This window comes from Epinephelus moara, chromosome 14 (genome assembly GCF_006386435.1).
Source record: "Epinephelus moara isolate mb chromosome 14, YSFRI_EMoa_1.0, whole genome shotgun sequence".
NCBI classification, from domain to species: Eukaryota; Metazoa; Chordata; class Actinopteri; order Perciformes; family Serranidae; genus Epinephelus; species Epinephelus moara.
In genome coordinates, this window is record NC_065519.1 from 30,816,218 (window position 1) to 30,837,775 (window position 21,558).

The 21,558-nt window shown below is 43.0% G+C and overlaps 1 protein-coding gene across 2 annotated transcripts in view; it reads left to right on the plus strand.

Moving 5' to 3' along the window:
• Positions 1-17,752, plus strand: part of LOC126400611 (ephrin type-B receptor 4b-like) — a 27,526-nt gene extending 9,774 nt beyond the window's left edge. The window contains exons 2-21 of one of the 2 annotated variants that reach the window (XM_050061461.1): positions 1-51; positions 146-288; positions 484-847; positions 1,484-1,646; positions 3,621-3,779; positions 4,336-4,478; positions 5,634-5,838; positions 7,360-7,487; positions 7,585-7,759; positions 7,845-7,941; positions 8,489-8,547; positions 8,857-8,970; positions 10,978-11,225; positions 11,303-11,449; positions 11,536-11,604; positions 11,965-12,014; positions 12,103-12,202; positions 12,931-13,124; positions 13,434-13,592; positions 13,727-17,752. The exon at positions 1-51 is cut by the window's left edge and continues 20 nt beyond it. In XM_050061461.1, coding sequence (XP_049917418.1) covers positions 1-51; positions 146-288; positions 484-847; positions 1,484-1,646; positions 3,621-3,779; positions 4,336-4,478; positions 5,634-5,838; positions 7,360-7,487; positions 7,585-7,759; positions 7,845-7,941; positions 8,489-8,547; positions 8,857-8,970; positions 10,978-11,225; positions 11,303-11,449; positions 11,536-11,604; positions 11,965-12,014; positions 12,103-12,202; positions 12,931-13,124; positions 13,434-13,592; positions 13,727-13,832 — 2,874 coding nt within the window. In that variant the 3' untranslated portion in view covers positions 13,833-17,752. The remainder of the gene's footprint in view (positions 52-145; positions 289-483; positions 848-1,483; positions 1,647-3,620; positions 3,780-4,335; positions 4,479-5,633; positions 5,839-7,359; positions 7,488-7,584; positions 7,760-7,844; positions 7,942-8,488; positions 8,548-8,856; positions 8,971-10,977; positions 11,226-11,302; positions 11,450-11,535; positions 11,605-11,964; positions 12,015-12,102; positions 12,203-12,930; positions 13,125-13,433; positions 13,593-13,726) is intronic. The other variant, XM_050061462.1, reaches the window with a different exon arrangement.
• Positions 17,753-21,558: the final 3,806 nt, after the last annotated feature.

The following is a 21,558-nucleotide window of genomic DNA, read 5'->3' on the forward strand; positions in this document are numbered from 1 at the left end:
CTGGCAACGTCTGACCTTCGGTGGACGAACTATCCTGCCGACGATCCTCAGGTAGAGACTCTGGAACACCACCTGTTAGCTCTTTGCTAACGTTTGCCATTGATTTCAATGACGAATGCTTCCCTCTCTGTTTCTGTCTCTGCAGTGGGAGGAAGCGAGCGGATTGGACGACGAGTCGAACAGCGTGCGGACCTATGAGATCTGCACTATAGACAGCCCGTCCTCCTATTGGCTGAGGACACGCTGGATCCCCCGGAGGATGGCGACCACCCTCTACGTCGAGATTCGGTTAGTTGATTTGTCATCATCATCATCATCATCATCATCATGTCGACATTGACTTAATATCATTTAATCACAGCTGAGAATCAGAAACTAAAGAATTAAAGAATTAAAACATAAAAACTTGTTTAATCGTGACCGTATTGATCCAGTCTCTGTTCCTGATGAGTTATTGATTGGTGATCAATAATTGTTCCTCAGGTTCACCATGATGGAGTGTTCCAGTCTGAACCGGCGTCACTGTAAAGAAACCTTCAATCTTTATTACTACCAGTCCGACAGCGACGAGGCCACGCCCACTCACCCGGCCTGGATGGAGAACCCGTACACCAAAGTGTCCACGGTGGCCGCCGACCACCTGCTGCGGCCCGGCGGCGAGAGGCGGTACAACGTCAAACTGCTGCGCCTGGAGCGGCTGAGGGGGGCGGGGCTTTACCTGGCCTTTCAGAGCCAGGGCGCCTGCATGGCGCTACTCTCCGTACGGGTCTTCTACCAGAAGTGCCCGCCCCTCCGCCGTGCCTTCGCCTCCTTCCCTGAAACCATCCCCCACTCACTGGTGGAGCAGGTAACTACCCCGTAACCACGGCAACAACAAGGTTAAATACCCAGGATGCCCCAAAAACCCTCAGACAGACAAACTGTTTTTATTTTGAAAAGTTAAAACGCCATTATCACCATTACTTAGAGTTACCTTCATTTAACAAAATAAAAGCTTTGTCACTTTGTTTACAAAAATAAAGGTTTTATAAAATATAAAATAAAAAATTAATTTAAAAAATTTAAAAATAAAAAGAAATAAATTATAAAAAATAATAAATGATAAATAAATGAAACAAAAAATAAAAGCAATTGCAATTTTTTTTATAAAAAATAAAAGTATTGTCACATGGTTTAAAAAATTAAAGTATCATTTAGTTCACAAAATAGTATTTTAAATAATTTGTAAAGTGACAGTGTTTTATTAAGTTTATAAAATAAGAGCTTTGTGATTTAGTTTAAAAAAAAATAAAAGTACTGTCATTTAGCCTACAAAATAAAAACAAATTATTTTTCATACTAAATCAAATCCTCATTATTTACTTTACAAATTAAAAGCTTTTTACATTTACTTTTCAAAGTAAAAGTATTATATTAATTTAAGAGAACTAATTCTGTTGTTTATAGGCTTTAATCCTGAAACATTTGTGTGTGTGTTTTGAAGGCTCAGGGTGTGTGTGTGGAGAATGCTGTGACTCCGCCTGGCGAGCAGTCGCGACCTCCCAGCATGCTTTGCGGAGAGGATGGGCAGTGGGTGGGGCAGCCGACATCCAGCTGCGCCTGTCGCCCCGGATACGAGGCGGGCGCCACCGACGTGCGCTGTCGAGGTGAGTTTACACAGTAATAGTATCGTCATGTATTTTAACTTGACTTGGAGCTGAACCACCTGAGACTCGTTGAGACTCGTTGAGACTCGTTGAGACTCGTTGAGACTCGTTGAGAGTGGAGCGCTCAGAGGAACAGTCAGCTGAGAGCGTCATTTATTTTACAGAGTAAAAGCTTCGACAGTGTGAGAGGTGAAGTGTGTTTCATCAACATCAGCACTTAAAATTCTTTCACAGTCTCTCTCACACACACACACACACACACACACACACACACACACACACACACACACACACTCAGTGCCAGTGTAAACAGAGCGGAGCTGGAGATGATTACACGTGTTGACAGTTTGATGTAGAAGAAGAGCAACAACGCCTCCTGATACAAATGTTCTGTTGATGAACTCAGTGATGAAACTACACCAGCATCAGATGGACTGTATTCATAATCAATACGCCACAATAATATCAATAACCAGCACCAATTCATCAGTCAGTGAGAATGTGTGTGTGTGGGCGGGGCATAAGCACATACAGCCAGCAGCAGCAGTGACCCACCGTCTGACAACGGCACTGTCTGCGGTCATTTTGACTTGACCAGCGGACTTCACTAGAAGCTGATTGGCTGTTGAAACAGGTGACATGCTTTAAAACCAGCCGCTGGCCACTTGACCAGGTGTCAGGTGACACCATCAGCGGCCAGTTCACACCGCTGACACTTTTCTCGCCAACGTTCCAAAATGGTTTTGTCTCGTTGCGAATCTTTGGTCTGAACTGGTCTGACGGCTTCTGTCTTCGCCATCATCACGTCTGGATTTCTGCCGCGACATTCAGATGGTAGGGTCAGAATTTGGTGTAAACAACATGGAAGCATGGATCCATCCTGTCTTGTATCAGCGGTTCAGGCTGCTGCTGGTGGTGTAATGGTGCTGTGATCAGTCTAAAATGGAAACCATTATAACAAGAACATTCGTTCTTCTTTCAGCAGAAAGCTGAGGCTTCTGTCTTCATCACATTGTACACTCATAATGACATCATTGCTCTGTGGTGCAAAATATGCGAATCGGCGCCAGATGAATGGACAATGAATCAATCACGGCTTTTCACCATGCTCATAAAAAATGGGCATTTATTTTGTGTTTTTAATTTCTAAAATCTGATGAAAAAAACGTCAGATTTCTTTATTTTTTAAGGACGAAATTTCAATAATCAAATAATATGGTTTATTTACTCACACACCGTTACAGTTTAGGTTGTGCAGATTTTAGGGACCTGAAGTATTGGAGGATATTTTAAGAAGTGACATCATAATAAACAAAAACAGCAGTGTCGGCACCAGAGGACGGTTTCTGCTGCAGCTTCAAGTTAATGAATCCTGGTGGTGTGTTCAGTGACACAGACACAAAGAGACAGTTTGTATGTCGAAGCTTCCTGTTATTCTTTTTGAAGTCAGAGGTCAGCTGACACACACACACTATAACACACACACACACACACACACACACACTATAACACACACACACACACACACACACAGGAGGGAGGTTAGAGTAAAAGCCTGGCTGAGTGAAAAGTTCAGAGGTCAACTTCTGCTACTTGAGCTGCCAAAGAGAGTGTGTGTGTATATCTGTGTGTGTGTGTTTCAGTGCGTGCGTGTGCTTAGCGGGAGATGCCAGTGATGACATCATGGCAGCACTTTCCACATCCTGCTGAAGCCAAGGTCACTTCCTGTCTCTCATTGTCTGTGCGAGGCTGCTCCCTGTGATCCCGTCTCCAGTAAATTAAATGGTCCTAAATTTATCGGGCGGTCGGCTGATGTTCGGCCTCTGTTACAGTCCACACTGTGCTCTGTGTCAGACAGATGGGAGGGACTACTTTCAACGGCGGATTAATCCAAAATGTTACAATCTGTTTTAAAGATGTTTCAGTGACGGATTAGATTTGAGATGCTAATGCTAACTGTGTGTTTCCCCGCAGCCTGTCCACCTGGTCAGTTCAAGGTGGGGTCAGGACCAGGCGGGTGCAGCCTGTGTCCAGCCAACAGCAACACTCAGATCCCAGGCTCCGCCTTCTGCCCCTGCCTACTGCCGAATTACCACCGAGCCGACTCCGACCCGCTGCACGCACCCTGCACGAGTGAGGCTTTATTTTTACCTTGTTTTATTCTTTGTTCTGATCCAGGACCAGTTTGACCAGTTCACTGACTTTAATGGTGTTTGTTTTACTGTGAGCTCTAAATATAAAAATGTATAACTCTTAAATACATCCTCAACACACACACACACACACACACACACACACACACAAACCAGCCCCATTATTCTCTTTCCAAAACCTCCACCCGCCTCTTTAAGTACTCTGACTCCGCCCCTGTAACTACATCGCCCCGGGCAGCAGCAATTAGTCCAAATTAATAGGCTCATTACCTCTGAGTGTGTGTGTGTGTGTGTGTGTGTGTGTGTGTGTGTGTGTGTGTGGTTTTAGGTTTCAGTGTGTGTGTAGGCCTCAGTCAGTCAGTCAGCTGGAAACACACAAAGAGAACTCTGTGATGATTCGACTTATTTAGTGAAACTAAAACAAACAGCGGAGAAAATGAAGTTTTATGATCAGCTCTGATGTGCCTGTGAGTCTGAACTCAGGGCAACAGAGCGACCAGCTGTTTGACCTTTGAACCTCTGACCCCCCTCCCCAGGCCCCCCCTCTGCTCCACGCTCCATAGTGAGTCAGGTCAACGACACCTCGATGACTCTGGAGTGGAGCGAGCCGCTGAACCGAGGAGGACGAGGAGACCTCAACTACAGAGTCCTCTGCTCCAGCTGTGGGACCACCACCAAGGTACACCAGTTAGACCAGAACCATCACCACCAAGGTACACCAGGTAGACCAGAACCATCACCAACAAGGTACACCAGGTAGACCAGAACCATCACCACCAAGGTACACCAGTTAGACCAGTAAGACCAGAACCATCAAAACCAAGGTACACCAGGTAGACCAGTTAGACCAGAACCATCACCACCAAGGTACACCAGGTAGACCAGTTAGACCAGAACCATCACCACCAAGGTACACCAGTTAGACCAGTAAGACCAGAACCATCAAAACCAAGGTACACCAGGTAGACCAGTAAGACCAGAACACAACTGCCAAGGTACACCAGTAAGACCAGAACCACCACCACCAGTGTACACCAGTTAGATCAGTAACACCAGAACACAACTGCCAAGGTACACCAGTTAGACCAGAACCACCAACACCACCAGGGTACACCAGTTAGACATGTTAGACCAGAAACACGACCGCCAAGGTACACCAGTTAGACCAGTACCACTACCACTAAGGTACACCAGTTAGACCAGAACCACCACCCCCAAGGTACACCAGTTAGACCAGTACCACTACCACTAAGGTACACCAGTTAGACCAGAACCACTACCACTAAGGTACACCAGTTAGACCAGAACCACCACCCCCAAGGTACACCAGTTAGACCAGTTCCACTACCACTAAGGTACACCAGTTAGATCAGTACCACTACCACTAAGGTACACCAGTTAGACCAGTACCACTACCACTAAGGTACACCAGTTAGATCAGTACCACTACCACTAAGGTACACCAGTTAGACCAGTTAGACCAGAACTACCACCGCCAAGGTACACCAGTTAGACCAGTACCACTACAACTAAGGTACACCAGTTAGACCAGTACCACTACCACTAAGGTACACCAGTTAGACCAGGTAGACCCGAACCCACACCACCAAGGTACACCAGTTAGACCAGAACCACAGACACTAGTAAGACTAGTTAGACCAATTAGAACCAGCACAACAGGCAGACCAGTTAGACCCGAACCCACACCACTGAGTTACACCAGTAAGAACAGTTAGAAGAGTTCGATTACAGCCACAAAGACCAGTCAGACCAGTATCAGACCCTGGTCCAGTCTCCTCCCCCCTGACTCCACCTCTACTTGTCTCCTCCTCAGGGATTGGTCGGTTCCTGTTCGCCGTGTGATGATAGCGTCCTCTACCGGCCGGCGCAGCACGGTCTGACTCAGCGCCGCGTGGCCGTGTGGGGACTCCGCCCACACACCAGGTACATCTTCACCATCCAATCACTGAACGGCGTCTCCGCTCTCAGCCAATCAGAGCCGGCCTTCGACACAGTCAACATCACCACCAGCAGAGACGGTACGCAACACATAAATACACTACATTACCCAGAATGCCTTTCATACCAACATATACCATAATATAGGAAGAAACAAAGTTAACTTCTTAGTAAGGTTGAGCAACTTTTTAGGAGCCTGCAGATGTTTTAGAACTTTCTGGCTCCCAAAAAACTTTTTAGGAATTATTTATAATCTTTAAAACTCAAGGATGCAGGAACCTTTGTAGGTACTTGACTGGAATCCAGGAACCTTTTGAGAAACTTTCATGGATCTAAAAAAAATTTTTAGACCCTGGGGTAATTTTTTAAAACCAAAAATGTTTATCGGAACAATTTATGATCTTTTACATTTTTTAAGGACGTAGGAATCTTTTACTTGACTAGGATCTGGAAACCCTTAGGAATCCTTTAGGAAGCAGTGAACTTTTAAAGGAGCTTTTTCTGGAACCAACAAAACTTTACTGTTCTTAGAAGGATCCGAGTAATATTTTTAGTAATTATCAGCAACTTTTTAGGAACCGAGAATTTTTTTAGGAACTATTTAGCACCTAATAACAGTTAAAGGATCTTTGAGAATATTTTAATGACTTTAAAGGAAGCAGGATAGTTTAGGCACTTCACACAAATCCACAAACCTATTTAAGAACTTCTTTAGATCTTTGAGGAACTTTTTAAGAACATTTTTAAAGAAACTTAAGTGAATCTAGAAACCTTGTACTGTAAATATCGTTTTTGGCAACTGGAGTCACTTTTTATCACCAAAAAATATTGTTAAGGATGCAGGAGCACTTGACTGGACTCCAGGAACCTTAAGGGGAACCTTTTAAGGAATATTTTAGGAAATCATAACCTTTATCGGGGGCTTTTTTTGGAACCTGCAAACCTTTTAAGTAAACTTTTAGGTGGAGTCAAAGAACCAAGGAACTTTTTTGCAACTTTTAATAACTTTAGGAACACGGGTATGATTTTAGTAACTTTTTTAGGACAATTTAGGAACATTTGAAGGTAACATTGTCAGGAATACAGGAACCTTTGTTAAGCTAGAAATCTGGAAATATGTTTTTTAGACAATGGAGTAACTTTTTATCACCAGAAATTGTTTTAAGATGGCAGGAACCTTTTTTTAGTTCTTGAATGGAATCCAGGAACCTATTGAGAAGCTTTTTTTTTAGAAATCCATTAGGAAGCCATGAACTTTTTAAGGATCTTTTCGTGAAACCTACAAACCTTTTTAGGTACTTCGAAAGAACCAAGTAACTTTTAGAAAATGTAAACAACTTTTTAGGAACCCGGGGAGGTTAATAGAAACTTTTTACCACCCAGAAACCTTTGAGGATCTTTAAGAATCCTAAAGAACATTTTGAGACACTTTTAGGAGGCAGGAAACTTCAGGTACTTGATACAAGTCCAAGAACCTTTTGAGGAAATGAGGAACATTTGAAGGTCACATGAGGTCACTCTAAAGGTGAGTTAACATTTACATTTATAACTCTGCGTGTATGTGTGTGTGTGTGTGTGTGTGTGTGTGTGTGTGTGTATAGTTCCTCCTCCAGTGTCCGGCGTCAGGAGGGCGGCGGCCTCAGAGTCCAGTCTGTCTTTAGAGTGGAACGTTCCAGCTCTGCCGAACCAGTACCAGATCCTGGACTACCAGCTCCGCTACAGCCGCAAGGTACCCACACACACACACACACACACAGTAACACACAGACACACACATGCAGGGCTGATGTGATGGACTATGATGTAACTGCTGATGTCACCGTCAGGATGGCGAGGAGGCGGGTCAGTGGCAGTACATGTCCAGCCGGTCTTCTGCAGTGGTGCTGACGGGGCTGCAGCGGGCCGTGCAGTATCAGGTGCAGGTCCGCGCTCGCTCACAGGCCGGATATGGGACGTTCAGCGCAGCGAGCACCTTCAACACGCTGCCCGATGGTACTCATGGTACTACATATAACTTCATATATAAACACTGTGTATGTTTATGACGGCGTGAAGCTGATGTTGTCCTGATGTTTGTTTCTGGAAGGTGTCGCTCACTCTCAGCTGGTGGTGACGGCGGTCCTCGTTTCCATGGGGATACTGCTGCTCATCGCCGCGGTGATCGTCGCTGTGTACTGTTACCGGTAAGAGAATGTGTGTGTGTGTGATGGTGTGTGTCAGTGTGTTCAGGATGCTCCCTCCCTGCAGCAGAACAATAGAACAGTGACCTCGGGTTCACACACACACACACACACACACACACACACACACACACAGATCAGGGCGGGAACGACAACTATATAAAGACGGAGAAACTCGACACTCTGAGAGAAGATGGAGAGATACACACACATAATAACATTCCTCAGAGAGAGACCAAAAGGAGGAGAGAGGAGGTGTGTGTAACTGTGTGTGTGTGTGTGTGTGTGTGTGTTTCTGTGTGTGTGTGTGTGTTACCGTGTGTGTGTGTGTTATTGTGTGAGTGTGTGTCTCTAGGGAGATAAAGAATCCTGCAGCTGCTGAAAAACTAAAGACCTGTCTGTCTCTTTTCTTTCTGTCTTTCCTGTCTCTCCTGTGTTTGTCTCCTGTGTGTCTGTCTGTCTGTCTCCTGTCTGTCTCTCTTGTGTGTCTGTCTCCTGTCTGTCTCTCTTGTGTGTCTGTCTGTCTGTCTCCTGTCTGTCTGTCCCTCAGCAGGAGAATGAAGGACTCAGACCTGCATGATAAGAGTGGACACTACCAGATGGGACAGAGTGAGTTTCGGCTCGGCCAATCAAATTGTGTTACCTTCAGGTTTATTTCGTCCCTCCAGGATGTTGTGATCGTAACAGTTAACTCAAATTCAGCCGATCCCCGTAAAGTTTGTAATCGCCATTTTGTCCAGTCACCGCAAATTTGACGATTTGATGCATCACATGGCTAACGTTACCCAACAGTCACCGATAACCAGGTGGCAATTCAGGCAGAAACAATCCTGAAAACAGCCCACGAAATCCTGGAGGAACTCATTCGTTTTTGCTGCTGATGCTGATGATGATGATGATGATGTGTTGTTGTCATAGCAATGAAGGTGTACATCGACCCGTTTACCTATGAGGACCCCAACGAGGCAGTGAGGGAATTCGCCAAAGAGATTGAGGCGTCCTTCGTGAAGATTGAGGAAGTGATCGGAGCAGGTCGGTAACATGTTTTTACACAGTGACGGTTTTTGGTTCCTTAAGGAACATTTGGAGGTCATATGAACCTTTTTAGGTACTCAACATGAATCCAGAAACCTTAAGAGGATCTGTTTTTAAATCTAGAAATCAGTTACTGTAAATATCCTTAAAAAAAACTAGAGAAACTCAGTAACATTTTTAGGAACTTTTTAACCAAAAACAACTTTTTAGGAACTCTCAAAATCCTTAAAATGTTTTAAATATGCGGGAACTTTTCTAGGTACTTGACTTGAATCCAGGAACCTTTACAGTCATTTTGTTCAGGAATCTTTTAGGAAGCGAGGAATTTTTTTAGGAACTTTATCTGAATTCTAAAAAGAATCTGATCTCTAAAAAGAACTTTTTATTCCCCCCCCCCCCCCCCCCCCCCCCCAAAAGGAGGATTTATAATCTTTGAAATTTACGAACTTTTCTGAAGAATTCTTTCGGAGGCCATCAGCTTTTTAAGGAGCCTTTTCTGAAATCTACAAACCTTTCAGGGATATAACTGAAATCCAGGAACCTTTTGAAGAACTTTTATGAATTTAGAAATGTGTTATTGTAAATAGATTTTTTTAGACCTTGTAGTAACTTGTTGCCACCAAAAAAATATTTTCAGGAAGAATTTATGATATTTAAAACTGCTAAGGGATGAAGGAACCTTTTTAGGTACTTGAATCAGGAACCTTGCGAAACTTTTTTAAATAATCTTTTAGGAAGCCATGAACTTTGTTTCTGGAAGCTACAAATCTTTTAAGGAGCCTTTTAGACAAAATAAGCATTTCAGTAATTTTGATCAAGTTTTTAGGACCTTTTCAGGACATTTTAGGAACAATTTAAGGTCACATAAACCATTAGAGGTACTTGGCAGGAGTCCAGGACTTCACTACTGAAAAAAAAAATAGGAACAATTTCTAATTTTCAGAATTACCTTTTAGGTACTTGAGTGGAATCCAGGAACCTTTTTTGAGAAACCTTTTTTAGTTTTTTTTAGGGTCCATTTGCTGAAACCTACAAACCTTTTAGGTGCTTCAGCTTTTTGATAACTTTAGCAACTTTTGAGGAACCTGGAAATGTTTTTAGAAACTTTTTTAACCTAAAAAAACTTTTTGGATCTCTAAGAAACCGAGAAAAAAGGACATTTTAAGAAACTTTTAAGCAGCAGGTAAAATTTGGCATTTGACGGGAATCAAAGAATCTTTTAGGGAACCTTTTTGGATCTTAAGGAACTTTTTTAGAACATCGAAACCTTTTGAGAAACTTTTTGTGAATCTAGGATTCTTTTTTTGTTTATACTTTATTCAAGAACTCTTTTAGGGACTTGATAAGGAACCCTTAGACATTTAGAGAGGGGGGGGTTTGGGGAACATTTTAGGAAATCCAGAGTGTTTTTAGAAAAAGCTCAGAAACCTTTTACAGAAACTTTTTAGTATCTGAGCAGAGAGCTACTCGGAGGCAACAGCACAATCAAATGGTTTTAGAAAAGGCTTTTATTTTGTTCCTGGCACACTCTTACAGAGACTTTTATTTTGTAATGTCTGCGTGCAGAACCCGGAGAGGAGAATCCATGTTCTCGATGTTCTCCAACATTATTAAAAGTAAACACAGTGTGAGTGTGGGGCTACTGTAACAGTAGGAGTCTCTGCTCAGGACATTAGTGAGATGTAACTGGATAGCTGTTACCGCGGAAACAAGAGTGCAAAGCTTTCACCGCCACCTGGCACACACACACACACACACACACACACACACACACACGTATGTACGTGTTGTATGAGGTGTAGACATGTTGGTATGTGCTAATGAGCCTTAAAGCAACAGTACACCTCTACAGGAAAGGTCCATGTTTTTAAGAGTTTAACATCACGTCCACTAATATTCAGAAATGATCAAACCTTCTGATGGTGATGTCAGGGTGTGTTTTTAATATTTAAAGACTTTTTAATGATCATAACTCTGATGACACTTTCTGATGTACCTGTCCAGGTGAGTTTGGAGAGGTGTGTCGTGGTCGGCTGAGGGTCCCGGGCAGGAAGGAGAACTACGTGGCAATCAAGACGCTGAAAGGTGGCTATACAGAGAAGCAGAGGCGAGACTTCCTATCAGAGGCGTCCATCATGGGTCAGTTCCAGCACCCCAACATCATCCACCTTGAGGGCGTCATTACCACTTCCTGTCCCGTCATGATCCTCACCGAGTTCATGGAGAACGGAGCGCTCGACAGCTTCCTGAGGGTGAGACAGGCTTCACCTGTCTGTGTCTCACTTATCTGTGTTATATCTGTCTGTGTCTCACCTGTCTGTCTCTGCAGATGAATGACGGACAGTTCACCACCATCCAGCTGGTGGGAATGCTGCGTGGGATCGCGGCAGGGATGAAGTACCTGTCAGACATGAGCTTCGTCCACAGAGACCTGGCAGCTCGCAACATCCTGGTCAACTCCAACCTGGTGTGCAAGGTGAGACTGTCCCCCTGTCTGTCTATCTGTCCACCTGTTCATCTGTATGTCAGTTTGCTCTAACAGGTGTGTTTCTGTGTCTTCAGGTGTCAGATTTTGGTCTCAGCAGGTTCCTGACTGAAAACTCCTCTGACCCGACGTACACCAGCTCTCTGGTGAGTTAGCTGATAAAACAGCTAGCCAACAGGCTAACCAGTTAGCACGCTGCCAGAATCCTCTTTGTTAACTTGAATAATACCTGTTTGAAGCACCTGGTAGACGCAGTCTTCAGCTGTATGAAACAACCTGTAGCTAGCTGCTCAAACATGTGGAGTTCCTCAGGGTTTTGTTATTGGTCCTCTGTTCTTCTTTGCAAATGTAGTTCATTCACAAACAGTCTCTTAAAAGGACTTAGTAAACTTTACGGAGCTTTTATTGCAGCATGTTTCCTTTGTAGGCCACTCCACTGTGCTTTTATTTTTGAAAGACTAGCTACCAGCATTGTTCCCTAAGCTAACCGACTGTCTCGTTCTCAGGGAGGAAAGATTCCCATTCGGTGGACGGCTCCTGAAGCCATCGCCTACAGGTGAGTATCAGTACTACATGGTGTGTTCAGTTCTAATAGATATTTGTTATCGTAGTTAATCAAAGTCAAAATTTTATTTGACTCGCAGAAAGTTCACATCAGCCAGTGACGCGTGGAGTTACGGCATCGTGATGTGGGAAGTGATGTCATACGGAGAACGTCCATATTGGGACATGAGCAACCAGGACGTAAGGAAAAAACTATTTGTTTAACCATTTTCTGTATGACCAGGGTTCTCAACAGTGGGTCCTCAGAGTTACTGCAGAATTTTTTTTCTCGTCAGAAATTAAAATATGTCTAAGAATGCACATCAGTGCAAATTCACCTACATGAAAAGCAAATACAGTTCAAGATGGATACAAACCTCCATCGGCCCAGTTTAAAATGCAGCTTAATTATTCACTTTATATGTAGTAGGGGGTTCCTCCTCCATCTCTCCTTTAAGTTAAGGAGTCCTTAGCCTGCTGTATGACAGATTATAACGACATAACCACAACTCAAAGCATTATGACACAAAGAAACATGGCAACACAAAACAACTGAAAAACAAAAATCTAATCAGGAATCAAAACCAATATTTTTGTTAATTATTCTGGGACAAAAACTAACTCATGCAGTACAACTGAAAACAGAAGTCTGATATTAATAATGACATCTATGAGTATATACGAATACATAGATTCATATAAATAATTAAACAATTTCCAGTTATTTTTTCCTTCTATTAAAATTCAATACATTTTGCATCAGAGGCGTTTAATGACAGTGAACGAAGAACAAACAGGAAAAATAAAGAAATAAGTTCTCTGATGTTTAGTGCCACAGACTGAACAGCAGCTCTTAAATTGTTTAATTATCATTAAAGTGATTAAATGTAAAAATAAAGAGAAAAACCAGAACCGTCTCACTCTGTCAGGTGATTAACGCCATCGAGCAGGACTACCGGCTGCCCCCGCCGCCAGAGTGCCCCAACTCCCTGCACGCGCTTATGCTGGACTGCTGGCAGAAGGAACGAGCCAATCGGCCAAGGTTCTGCGACGTGGTGGCTTCGCTCGATAGGCTGATCCGAAACCCCGCCTCCCTGAAGGTGACGCTCCCAGAGGGACGAAGGTGAGGAGGAGGAGAAGGGGGTTTGATTGGCAGGGCTGGAATGTCACTAATGCACCAGCTGCTGGGGGTCAGAGGTCAGAGGCTGCCATGGAGAGTGTATTTGTGTGTGTGTGTGTGTGTGCAGTGGGCGGGGCTTGTGGGGCTGCCAGCTGTGTGATTGGCAGCAGTTTATATAGACAGAGTTGTTTACATGAGCAGGTGCAGAACGGTTCACATTCCTGGATTAAGGCTCAGAATGAAGTAATATCCTGTCTGTCTGTTTTTGCCCGTCTGTCTGTCTCTTTGTCTACCCATCTGTCTGTCTCTCAGTGCGTCCCAGCCTCTGTTGGACCAGCGTGTCCCCCCTCCTCTCTCGGCATGTGGTTCAGTCTCTGAGTGGCTTCGAGCTATAAAGATGGAACGATATGAGCAGAGCTTCCTGCAGGCCGGATTCACCAGCCTGGACGTCGTCTCACAGCTCAACACTGAGTACGACACACAAACACACAAATATTGATGACTCCTTGTCTTATAGTCAAATTAATGAGATTTAGTAATTAAGTGTTCACGTTAGCTCAGCTGTATTTTTGGCTCTTTCAAACTCTCCCCTTCTGTTTCCATAGAGACCTGCTCAGAGTGGGCGTGACCCTCGCCGGCCACCAAAAGAAAATCCTCTCCTCCATCCAGACACTCAGGATACACAAAGCCCCGCCCACCCTTCTCTACTGACCAATAACAGCCCTGCCCTGCCGCACTGTCCAAAACCACAACACTCAGGACGACGTTGAGCCTCGCTCACTCTTTTTACTGACCACTGAACATTTTGACCAATCACGAAGCCTGAGGACCGGTGATACTCCGCCTCCAGATGTTTGGACCAATGAAAGGCAATCGGGTCAAACACAGCTATGACGTTAAGGAAGCACAACAAAACTCAGAAGACTAAAACATGAACGTACAGTGACTGCAGAATGTCCTCTTTGCTCTGTACGCTTCATTATGTTTGACTCAGGTGCAACAGGACTCCGCCTCCCATGTTAATCTGACGAATCAGAGCTTAGGACAGAGTTGACCACGCCTCTCAGGACATACCTTGCCATGCCAGACCACTTCAGGCCTCCACTGCTCAGGAAAACTCCTCCTACTTTGTTTTTATAATCCTGCTCCAAACCCTGAACTCACAGGCCAATCAGGATCTAGTACAGTGAGGAAGCAGGAGGACTCTGATTGGACATATTTGGCTTTGTTTTTATCACAAAGCCCCACCCACTGGGGATTGGTTCCCAGCCCTGTCTTTCACATAAAATTCCTACGTTGGTTCTGGTTCTCCAGAGCGGATCAGGTTCTTGCTGCAGAGGATCTAAAACCTGGAGATTCTGGACGAGATTCTGATCTCTACTGGACTCTGGTGGAAATACAAAAGAGGACGGATGCTTTATACCCGTCCTTTCATGCACTAACAAAGCCCTTTAAAGAAACAGCTGATGGTCCAAACTAAAGCTCCCAAACTTCTGCCACTATGACTGCTGAAAACCAAGAGATTTTAAAAAACGACCGAAAGGATTTTTGTCGTGAGCGAACGTGTCCGAGTAACATTTCAGGTCTGTGGATACCTTGTAATACTCCATTAGGAATATTCTGGGATTTTAACTAAAAGCTTTTGTGGACTTCTTGAGGACAAGTTGAAATATGTTGTGGAATATTGGAACAACTTCAGAGGAATTCCAAACAGACCAGTTGGTAATCCTTATCAATGTGGGAATATTTTCCTGAGGGACATCAGGACGTTCGGAAGGGACTCATATTGTGACGTGTCGACGTGTTCTTGTTAAGTTTAAGTGTCATACTCGTCAAAATCTGTGAGAATTATTCTGTGATGGCTTCAGAAAACAGCAGTGAACCTTTTGAGGAAATCCTCGTGAATCTTTGAGATTTCAGGCTTCTGTGGAAATATTTCAAAAAAGTTCTCAAGGATTTATCCAGGTTAATATGATTCTTCAGGTGATGGAATTCCCTGGAATACTGGGAGACTTTCAGGAAGAATTTGAGGAATATTTACGCCACACTATGGAACTCTCAAAAGGACTACGAGTTTCTTAAACTGTGGCACCTACAAAGGTCCACTTATGGTGGATTTCGGGGTTGTAAAAGTACTCAAGTGTATTTTATTGAGCTCGGGTCCTCAAACATTCCCTATTCTAAGGGTTGAGAACTTTTTTAAAACTTAATACTGATGCTGCACCTGAAATCCATCATTTAAAGTCAAACACTAAACAATGTGGACAATGTGGAGGTTTGTTAAAAGATTGCAGTTCTGTCCAGAATCGTTGGTCCGGTTGGATTCATCAGTGTCAGCTAAAGTGGATTCAAAAAGCACCATCATGTTCATAAAGTTTTCGGTTGACCATCACTTTTTAGCATTTTAGTTTCAACCTTCTCGAACAAAAACCACTGTGGAGGGAGACAAAGGTTTCCACAGACTACGCACATTTAAGCTGATTTTACAGCAAACAAAACCTTTTAAATAAGTTTTAAAGAGTCCCAGACCTGCGAGTGTGGGAACTGTTTCGGGTCTGAGGACGACACACAAGAAATATTCAAACTGTAGAACTGTTAATGTGTTTGTATTTTAGCACTTTTTGTACCAGATATTTGATCATGTTTAAAGAAGACTAGGAGATCATTGTTTTTATACGAAAGTCCTTTTCATTTTGTAAAGAAACAAAAGAACAAAAAAGATTTTGCCTTAATATTTCAAAGCTGCCTGAGAAGATCTGATGTTTAGGACCAGAGATCACACCTGAAGTCAGTCAGTTATTTGTTCTGCCCATGAGAACCACAGTATCTGTTTGATAATAACCCACTTCTAAAACAACTTTAAACATGTCCCCAACATTTGTAGGATCAAAACCTTGATCCTGTGACCTTACTGTTAAGTTAAATTATGCATTTTATAATACTAGTACTGCCCACATCCGCAGGAGGCAAGTCATTTAGAGGAATTTGCAACAATTCCTGCGTCCAGCAGCGTTATGTGGTGTTACTTTCAGTACCAGTTCCACCTTATCATCAGTTCAAGCACGAAATCTCTGGTCTTACTTTTCACCATTGCACTCCTTCCTGTGTAGTATTCTCTGCAACTAAGCAACTGCATTGTGGACAACTGCTTCTTTTTTATGACGACATGCATCTGTCCAGTGTACGTGAATAATCATGTGGATTTTCAGGAGTGCTAGTATGGACAGATTATTTCTGAAACGGTGCTAAAACGCTCATGTGTACGGAGATCATTTTATTTTTTAAAATGAAAATGTGTTAGTGTGTATGGAGTTGTTCTCTCTGTAAGTTGACTACGAAAGCTTGTACAGCTGCGAACATCTCGTCCACACTGAAAGACCTTCTCTCTCCATCTTCCTGGCTTTGGCACAGGAAGACGTCATTCTTACGTCTGCCTAAAAAGCTGCAGCTCTCTCGTTTTCTCACCAGGAAATCAGATCTGTTTAAATCACTGACCTGGGGCAGGTTGCACCAACAAGGCTTCTGCCAAGTCTTTAGCTAAGTCAGTCATAGCCTGGCGTTCCAAGTCCAACCTCATAGTTACGCCAGTTGCACTATTTAGGCTTAAGCCTTCTTCTCACTAAGACCGGGCATAAATCTTTCATCTAGTTAGCAGCAGGTGTGAAGTCAGAATTTATTTCTATACATCAGCAGCCTGATACCCTAAAGACCCGAACAACCCAAAGTCAACAGCAACTCAATTTAGCTGTCCTACTAAAGCCTCTTTTTTTTATCTAGCTAACTTACACGCCTCTCCTGTACAGCTCTGTTAAGCTTCGTATCTCAATGTCTCTCTGATCCTCCATAATAACGCTTCAAGAAATAATAAATAATAAGCTACACATTAGCAGGACAGCAGGAGAATTATGTATCCTAGTAAGGCACTACGAGGCAATAGCTGTAGTTGCTGGACATTCACATGAACGCACATCACTAAGACGACTAAGAAGTTTGGTTGGTGCAACACGTAAAGTCCGTTCTAAAGTCCGTTCTTAACAACAACACACTGAGCAGTTAGGACCAGGTTTAGTAAAGACTAGGTGGTGCAACCTGCTCCAGGTCTGGACCTATCAGACCTGGCTTCTCTTTCAGGTTTTTATTACCACAGTAACTCGGAGCAATAAACTGTACATTTTATTCAATTTAATCAGTCCTTTAATTTGATTTGATCAACTTACTAAAAGTAAACCCTCATGACTGCATGAAGACAAACTGACTGACTTCAGGACTCTTTGGTCCCCGTGACCCGTCAGTCGAACCACTAACCAGCCAACAGCAGCACTACAGGGGTGGAGCCTCCTCACTGTATACTGGGCTGTTGCATGATGGGAGTAGTCTTCACATTGAAGACTGCTGCAGTGATGTCATCGTTGTTGAATGGTGCCTTCAGGAGCAGGAGGTTCTTGTTGGAAATCATGTGATCAGAACTTCTGGTTCCATGTTGTGGTGTGAACACAGCAGCTGACTCTGGATCAGCTGCAGCTCTCTGCCGTTTTATACATGCAAGCCTTATTGTTATTGTTATTATTGATATTTAGGAGAATTATCTGTCAGCCAATCACAATAAAGATGAACCGTCCTGCCCAATGAGATGTGTTGTAGGTGTTTGTTTGATGAATGAACATGAAGTTAAATGTGCTGTTTTTACTGTGGTGTACACTGCTGGTAACGAACTGGTGGGTCGTGAGTCCATTCTGAATGGACGGACCGCAAGAAATGTTTTCATTTAAACCCAAACCATCAACTTTTTCTTAAAACCTGAGGTCTATCTGTCCTAAAGTCCTGAAGACAGACTTAAAACAGCTATAAAACACAGATTAACAACATCATTTAACAGAAGTATCAAATTCAGCTCAGTAGTAACTGTCGAGGTTCAAGGACAAAACAACGTTTTTTTGCTCATCACCCATTACCAGCTTTAGCGTGTTTACGTTGCATAAATTAGCCTTGCAGCTAGCGGACTTTTCCCCCTCAACTTACAGCTTAACAAATTACATGTAATGTTATTATTTTTCTTACTCATCAGTGGTTCAAGTCACCGCATGTCCCGACAGAACAGCACGGTTGAATTTCAGCCTGCATCGTTAAAATAGAGCAGCTAATTTTAAAGTTAGCAGAGTGAGATGCCCGACCAGGCAGGTAATGTTACGCTGTGTTTTAGCTCACAGCAGCACTGTTTACATACACCATGTGTTCTTTGTCTGTTGACCTGTATTTTCTCTGAAATCCATAATATGTCGTGATTTATTTCCATGTAGATAACTTTATCCTCATCGTCTTTCTCTCAGCTGCTGCCGATTTTTAATGGCGACGGTGACACAAACTTTCAAAGTAAAAGCGTAACCTAAAGATGAGGATATGTATCAATGTTTTCACTTTGCATCCATGGTATTTGATCGTTGATCACTGAATAGATATATCGATCCAGATCGATGGACCATTACACTTTTTGTAAGCACAGTGAATTTCTGGCCCAGAGCTTATATTTTGAAGTGCTATTTCCTGCTGTAAAGTGGGTAACTAACATACTTGACAGAGACGGCAAACTAGCTTGACAGCACGGCCAAACATGCTGAACGCTACGTTATGACGCTGAATGTATTAAACTGTGTGGACCTTGAACTAATCTGGACCAGTTTGGAACCACTGACGTCTGGATCTGTGTTAATGTTGGATTATATTTAATGTTTCACCAAAATATCACAGCTGTCACATAAACTGATGATTAGCTTACGGCTAATCAATAACCTTCCATATGATCTGCCTCAGAGTGAAAGTGATGGAAGAAGTACTCAGATCCTTTACTGCAGTAAGAGTACTTTACTGTGGTTTCCAAATAAATTCAAAAAGTCGCCGCCCACAGGCGCCATAACGGGAGATTTGATGAACTTGCAGTCTTTGGTTTAGTTTTACTGACTGTTTCATGATCCAGGTGCTTCGGTTGGTTTTAGAGTCGACTGATTTGCAGGATGTTTGGAGAGTTGAAAGATGACTAAGAACTGATTGTCTTGACTGTTAAAAAAAATTAAAACAAAAATCCCCAAATAAACATTCCCCAAATTAACGGGCCTTTACACAAACAAAGTTCAAATCAGCGGGGTATTTAACGACTTCACCAAACAATAAAAAACTAAGACTAACCTAATGGGCAGCAGTTAAAGACTGTAACCCTGTGGCGTCTTCCACGCTCCACACTCACTTCAGCTCGCCTGCTTTTAATTAGAAGCTCCTGAGATTCCAGGTCAGGTGGTGCATTAGAGTGACTCAAAAAATAATAGGAAAGTAGGACTTGCCAGAAATGTCTCTCAGTACTAATACCACACAGCGAGAGAGCTCCTGCTGCCCCACCCCCTCAGTGACTGCATCTACATGCACACTAATATTTCACTACTATTGTGAATATGACAATAACCTGAATCTGATACAGGTCATGCAAACAACATACTCCGCCTGGATTAGGCATTCTGGATGTTTTTATCATTCAAGTTTTAATAGCTGCATTTGAACGTGTACACAGCTCATTCGGAGTATGAGCCTCAGCTGGTGTTTGTGACACACGGCCTCTCGTCTGTTTACAGTCGCCCCGTGCGCTGAACACAGACCAAGTTCCTCAGGCTGTGAAGTGGAGATGCACGCCCCAGAGAAAAGCCCACATTTCAACACACCTACTTTAAACATGATGAAAGACCTGGATATCAACAGGTTCTTGGATATGCACAAATACAACACAGAGGTGGTTGAAGGGATGAAAGAGGGAGGCCGTCCACGCTCCAACAAGCCCAACACTGCTGGAAAAAAATATCCTTTTTTGGTTCAAAGAAGCAAAATGACACAATCAGCTCCAGATGATCCACTGTTCTATATTCAGACGTGATAAATGACATGTTAGGGTGCATTAATCAGAGCGTGCACGGCTGCATGTAAACAGGAGTATCTGTGGAATATTCAGTTTCATTAGACGTGTAAACAGCTCAGAAGGAATATTGTCTTTTCAGAAGAAGAGTAAAAGACTGACATTTAGTGCACGTAAACGGAGCGAGTCAAACTCTTCTTCTTCTCGTCTTTGAAATGACTTCCAGACGCTGCCAACTGTTTGAGGAACAAGTTTTTATTTTATGAAAACCAGCTGAGTTTTACAGTGTAGATATACTGTGTGTGTGTGTGTGTGTGTGTGTGTGTGTGTGTGATGTATAGGAAGGAACATTTCAACATGTTATTTCACTTTAATGAGCACATTGTTGGCAGAGAACTGAAGAAACAGAAGGTTTGTGTTTCATATGGAAGTGTGTGTGTGTTCGGTGTGTGTGCTTAGCGTGTTCAATGTATGTGTGTTCAGTGTGTGTGTGTTAAATGTGTGTGTGTGTGTGATATCCAGACAGATTTGGCCGTCCTCCTGCTCTGTGTCTCTCTCTGCAGGACGATCAGTGCTGACAGCTCTGAAGTGCCTCAATACATGTGTGTGTGTTTAATGTGTGTGTCCAGCGTGTGTGTGTGTGTGTTCAGAGTGTGTGTTGAACAGTCATGCATGTGATTTTTCCAGTTCAACATTTTCCAGTTTCTGACAAACCTCCTGACCTCCAACATAACGAAAAACACCCTGGAAACTCTTCAAGGACCTCTTGAACCACTCTTAGAACCCCAGGGACCTCCTAAAGGACTCCTGGAAACTCCCCTTAAACCCACGAAGCCTCTTTAAGTCTTATAGAACCTCCTAAAGAATCACAGAAACTCCTAAAACCTCAGAAATAACTTACAAGGCTTATTCAAAAGCATGGGAAATTCATGGAACCTCAACAACTTTGAGAACCTCCTGAAAAACCAATGAAACTTCTCAAAGTTTATCAACGACTTCTAGAACCTCCCAAAGAACCACTGAAACGTCTAAAGGTTTATCAGCAACTCTTAAAACCTCCTGAAGAACGACTGAAACTTCTGAAGGTTTATCAGCAACTCTTAGAACTTTAAGAGGAACCATTGAAACTATTGAAAGTTTATCAGCGACTCTTAGAACCTCCTGAAAAACCAATGAAACTTCACAAAGTTTATCAACCACTTCTAGAACCTCCCAAAGAACCACTGTGACTTCTGAAGGTTTATCAACAAGTTCTAGAACATCCTGAAGAACCACTGAAACTTCTGAAGGTTTATCAGTGACTCTTAGAACTTTCTGAGGAACCAGTGAAACTTCTGAAGGTTTATCAGTGACTCTTAGAATCTCCTGAAGAACCACTGTTTATCAGCGACTCTTAGAACCTCCCGAAGAACGACTGAAACTTCTGAAGGTTTATCAGCGACTCTTAGAACCTCCCGAAGAACGACTGAAACTTCTGAAGGTTTATCAGCGACTCTTAGAACCTCCCGAAGAACGACTGAAACTTCTGAAGGTTTATCAACGACT